Below are 5,555 nucleotides of genomic sequence, written 5' to 3' on the forward strand. Positions count from 1 at the left end.
CTCCTGACCTCGTGATCCGCCCGTCTCGGCCTCCCAAAGTGCTGGGATTACAGGCTTGAGCCACCGCGCCCGGCCTTGAATTGGCTTTTGCAAGGCGCACATCTCATATCATTTCTGAAGTTGCAAATGTAGTTAAAAATGTCTGTGATTTCAAGTTACCTAGAGAGTTACTGATTCCTGCGCCGGGCGCGGTGGCTCACGTCTGTAATCCCAGCACTTTGGGAGGCCGAGGCGGGCAGAACACCCGAGGTCAGGAGTTTAAGACCAGCCTGACCAACATGATGAAACCCCATCTCTACAAAAATACAAAAAAATTTGCCGGGCGAGGTGACGTGCGAATGTAATTGCAGCTACTCGGGAGGCTGAGGTAGGCGAATCGCTTGAACCCGGGAGGTGGAGGTTGTGGTGAGCCGAGGTCGTGCCACTGCACTCCAGACTGGGCCACAGAGCGAGACTCCGTCTCAAAAAAAAAAAAGAGAGACTTATTGATTTCTACAGCGAAGATGTCCCGAGACTCCGTTAGCTAAATGGAAATCGTTCGGACTTTGGCGCCTTTTGTCCGGACCACGTGTACCTTAAACATCACAGGACCGCCTCGGACACGCTCACCCGCCATCACTCCAGGAACCGAGCACCCCGGTGCCTCGGCGCCCAGCCTGCTCTCGCCGCGCATGCTCCTTCCCAGCCTGAGCCCGCGAGTCCAGCCTGCCTTCACCCAGTGCGCAGGACCGCAGCCCCCTCCCCACGCCCACTCCCCAGTAGGCGGCCGTCGCGGTGTGTTTGCGTCATCGCGCCACGCCACCACTGGAGCCCGGGGGAAGATGGCGGCAGCCGTTCTGAGTGGGCCCTCTGCGGGCTCCGCGGCTGGGGTTCCTGGCGGGACCGGGGGTCTCTCGGCAGTGAATTCGGGCCCGCGGCTCCGCCTGCTGTTGCTGGAGAGTGTTTCTGGTTTGCTGCAACCTCGAACGGGGTCTGCCGTTGCTCCGGTGCATCCCCCAAACCGCTCGGCCCCACATTTGCCCGGGCTCATGTGCCTATTGCGACTGCATGGGTCGGTGGGCGGGGCCCAGGTGAGTCCGTGGCCCGCGTGCCCGCGGCCCTGTGGGGAGGTTGGCGCGGCACCTGTGCACCGGGATTGCGGTGCAGTGCAAGTGCGATAGGGAGGTTGAGGGAAGGAGAGCTGCGGGCAGAAAGGGGATCCAGGTATCATTCCGGACGGGATGCACATATTTCTCCTTCATCGGCCATGAGTTTCTCCAGGGGAAAAATGGGCCTTTTTTTTCTGTTGTTAGTCTATTGGTCGGCGCACAGGAATCGATTAGGTTCCAGGCCCGGTCACTCACTAGTTGTATAATCTAAAAGCCTCTTTTTCCTCCGACAATATCTGTTTCGGGGATTATTTTGACTGACTTAATGACGCATTCAATAATAAACATTTTCCGAGCTCTTACTGAGGGTCAGATACTGTACTAGGCGCTCCGGTTACAGACGTGGTGGCGATATACAAAATGCTGAGAAACAAGATGAGAATTGACTGTCAGGGGTCTCTAACCTTATCTGAAGACTGGCAGAGATTTTCCAACGGAACTGGCGTTTAAGCTGAGACCCTAAGGATGAATAGGGCATTCATCTTTAGGGTCTCAGCTTAAACGCCAGTTCCGTAGGGAAAAAAGATGGGAGGGGCTGTTCAGCTCATGTGGGAAGGCCCTGTGGTAGGAAGGAACTGGAAAGAAGGCCATCGTTCCTGGGGCTCAGATGTGGAGGGGAAGAGAGTCGGTACAGATGAGACTGGTGAGGTGGGTAGGCAGTGGTCGGGTCATGCAGAGCGTTTTAGGCCTGGTTAGGAGCCGTTGGATTTCTATAAGAATGGAATCTAATATCCATTCAGTTCTGCAAGCTAGACACTCAAGTAATTCTAAACTCTTCTTCATACACCTCCATATGCAATCTATCGAGTCCTGTTGATTTTATCCTTTGAGTAGTTTTCAGATCTGTCCACTCTTTTCCATCTCTTTCTCATTGCCCCCAATCTAGCTTGAACCCGCCATCTTGTCCACGTGAAAGCACTGATTCTAAGAAGGCATATTTCTAGCCCATAATAGCTGCTGCTTTAACAATCTCCTATCCTCCTCCCTCTCCCACTAAACCTCCCCCAAATTCTACCCATCCTTCAAGACCCATATACAGGAGATCTTCTGTGTCCACCCTTCATTCCTGGGACCTTCCCAGCTCTATGCTACCTTCCAGGAAGACGGTTGTCACAGCCTGCTGGGTGGTTCAATAACCTTAGCCCTGGATTTATCACAGATAACCCTATCTGTTTGTCTTTAACATTACTCTGCATAGTTGAGGGTGACAAAACTATATCTCTGCTATCTCAGCCCAGTAACAGATGCTGGAGCTGATTATGTATTTTCTCTTCTGTCTAAATTCCCCTCTTCTAATTTATGTGGTTTTCATCAGTAAGTTATATTACAGCGGGTTTTTTTTTTTTTTTTTTTTTTTTTTTTTTTTTTCTCACAATAGTCCTGGATTTTTTTTTTTTTTTTTTTGAGACAAAATCTTACTCTGTCACCCAGGTTGGAGTGCAGTGGCATGATCTTGGCTCGCTGCAACCTCTGTTTCCCAGGCGCAAGGGATCCTTCCACCTCAGCCTCCAGAGTAGCTGGGACCACAGGCACGCGCCACAGTGCCTGGCTAATTTTTGTATTTTTGGTAGAGACGGGGTTTTGCCATGTTGCCCAGGCTGGTCTCAAACTTCTGAGCTCAGGCGATTCACTTGCCTTCGCTTCCCAAAGTGCTGGGATTAGAGGCATGGGCCACCATGCCTAGCCCTCCAGAAATTTTTTTTATAAGTATTTGTGAAATATTACCTATCCTGCCTATAAATGTGTGATTTCTTTCATCTCTTTCAGGACTTCCTCTCCTCCCTCAAAGTCAACTACATGAACTTAACGTCTTGCTTATTTTTCTTAAATGTCTGAAGTCTAGTAGAATTTTGAGTAAAGAAGCTAAGTGATGTGGGAAACTAGGGCCCCACTGTAATATTTCCTGTGCTACATTTTTAGATACATCCTGCCTTGAATTTTTTTTCTACTTGTGTTCTTTGAATTGGATCCTCAATACAAGGGATTATGTGGAGGGTTTCCTTTCCTTCCCCAAAGGTGTCATTCAGCAAACATTTATTGAGTGTCTGTTATGTTTTAGGTACTGTTTCTCGTCTCTAGGTAGACAAATAAGACATGGTCCTTTCTCTCAGAGAATTCCTAGTCGAGTTAAGATGAGAGATGAAAGTCAGCAAATAGACCTGGAGCTTGCGAGCAAGGGGGATCCACTGTTTGATCATCTACCTGCCAACTTGTCTTTGCCACAGGTGCTACAAGTTCAGTAGTTCCAAAATGGAACCATCCTAGCACAGTGCTCCGTATCTAGCTTGGAGTATATTATAGCAACAATCTTTTAACGGGTCTCCTTGACTTCAGTCTTACCCTCTTTAATCCTAGCTGGAGTGAGCTTTCTAAAGTAAAATTCTGATCCTGTTTGCAGCTTTTAAAAATCCTTCAGCCTGTGGGCGTTCTTTCCTCAGAGCCTTTGTACTTACTGTTCTCCTCTTGGAATCCCTCTCTGTGCAGCGCTTCCCCCCCAACTCCCATCCTCGTTCCCAGTCTTCTCAATTTGCTTATTTGTCACTGCCTTTGGGATATATTTCTTGGCCACCTATGATTGACTGCTCTTTATCCTACTGTTTGTTTGTTTATTTCACATATGCTTACAACCTCTCTCCCCTATACTCGACAAGTCTTTGATTTTTTTGTATGTAATTAATAAAACTTATGTAAAATTTCAGACATAAACAAGTAATATTTTCACCACCTCACCCTGTGCTGCGCCCATCACCTACATTTAACAGTGAACACTTGCCAGTGTTATTTCATTCCTCCCATACCTTGGCTTTTTTTTTTTTTTTTTTGGTGGAACTTTGCTTTTTTTTCTTTTTTTTTTTTTTGAGATAGGATCTTACTCTAACTCAGGCTGGAGTGTAGTGGCCAGAATATGGCTCACTGCAGCCTTGGCCTCGACCTCCCAGGTTCAAGTGATCCTTCCACCTCAGCCTCCTGAGTAGCTGGGACTACAGGTGTGCTACCACCCCTGGCTAATTAAAAAAAAATTTTTGTAGAGATGGGGGCTCTGTATGTTGTCCAGGCTGGTCTTGAACTCCTGGACTCAAGTGATCCTCCTGCCTTGGCCCCCCAGAATCCTGGGATTACAGAGGTGGACCACTGTGCTCAGCCTGGTGGGCCATTTTAAAGCAAATCCCCGAATGTCATTTATCCTGTATATTCTTTTGAAGGACAGAGACAGTGTCTTGTTCTGTCTTCTACACTTCAGCCTCCTGGGGTGGGGGGGGAAGGGATTACAGGCCCCCGCCACCATACCCAGCCAATTTTGTATTTTTTGTAGAGATGGAGTTTCACCATGTTGGTCAGGCTGGTCTCGAACTCCTGACCTCAAGTGATCCTCCCCCTCCTCGACCTCCCAAAGTGCTGGGAATACAGGCGTGAGCCACCACACCCGGCCACTTTTTGTCATATTTTAGAGTGTACTCCTACTTAAATTAAAAAATCTTCCTGCCTCAGCTTCCCAAAATGTTGGGATTACAGGGATGAGCCACTGAACCTGGCCTCCCTTTCTGTTGGATCATTTTCATCAGCATACAGCTCAAAACTTCACCCTCGGCCAGGCATGGTGGCTCACGCCTATAATCCCAGCACTTTGGGAGGCCAAGGTGGGTAGATCACAAGGTCAGGAGTTCAAGACCAGCCTGGCCAAGATGGTGAAACCCCGTCTCTACTAAAAATACAAAAATTAGTGGGGTGCAGTGGCAGGCATCTGTAATCCTGTATTCCCAGTACTCAAGAGGCTGAGTCAGGAGAATCGCTTGAACTCAGGGGGCGGAGGTTGCAGTAAGCCGAGATGGCGCCTCTGCGCTCCAGCCTGGGCAACGGAGTGAAACTCCGTCTCAAAGAGAAAAAAAAAACTCACCCTCTAGGGCCGGGTGCAGTGACTCACATCTGTAATCCCAGCAATTTGGGAGGCCGAGATGGGTAGATCATTTGAGGCCAGGAGTTCGAGACCAGCCTGACCAACATGGCAAAACCTCATCTCTACTAAAAATACAAAAATTAGCTGGGTGTGGTGGCACAAGCCTGTAATCCCAGCTACTCAGGAGGCTGAGGCAGGATAATTGCTTGAGTCTGGGAGGCAGACACTGCGCTGAGCCGAGATTGTGCCTGTGAACTCTGGCGTGGGCAACAGAGGGAGACTTTGTCTCAAAAAACAAATCACCCTCTAACTACTGCCCCATTTGCCATTTGTGTACTTCCTTTTATGGCAAAAACTCCTTAAAAGTGTTATCTGTACTTTTTGTCTCTCATTCTTCTTTTAGCATTACTTTGAAATAACTGAAAATTTTCAGAAAACTTGGAACAATATTTGAAAGAATTTCAATATGTACTCTTCTCTTAGATTCTCCATTTTTTTTTTTTTTTTTTTTT

At 48.1% G+C, this 5,555-nt stretch overlaps 1 protein-coding gene across 1 annotated transcript in view; it reads left to right on the forward strand.

The window, feature by feature from the left end:
• Positions 1 to 597: 597 nt before the first annotated feature.
• The window catches only part of PELP1 (proline, glutamate and leucine rich protein 1), a 34,186-nt gene continuing 29,228 nt past the window's right edge, over positions 598 to 5,555 (forward strand). Inside the window, exon 1 of the mRNA XM_017860218.1 lies at positions 598 to 1,070. Coding sequence (XP_017715707.1) covers positions 672 to 1,070 — 399 coding nt within the window. The 5' untranslated portion in view covers positions 598 to 671. The remainder of the gene's footprint in view (positions 1,071 to 5,555) is intronic.

Source organism: Rhinopithecus bieti, unplaced genomic scaffold (assembly GCF_001698545.2).
Source record: "Rhinopithecus bieti isolate Rb0 unplaced genomic scaffold, ASM169854v2 scaffold_54263, whole genome shotgun sequence".
Taxonomy (NCBI): domain Eukaryota; kingdom Metazoa; phylum Chordata; class Mammalia; order Primates; family Cercopithecidae; genus Rhinopithecus; species Rhinopithecus bieti.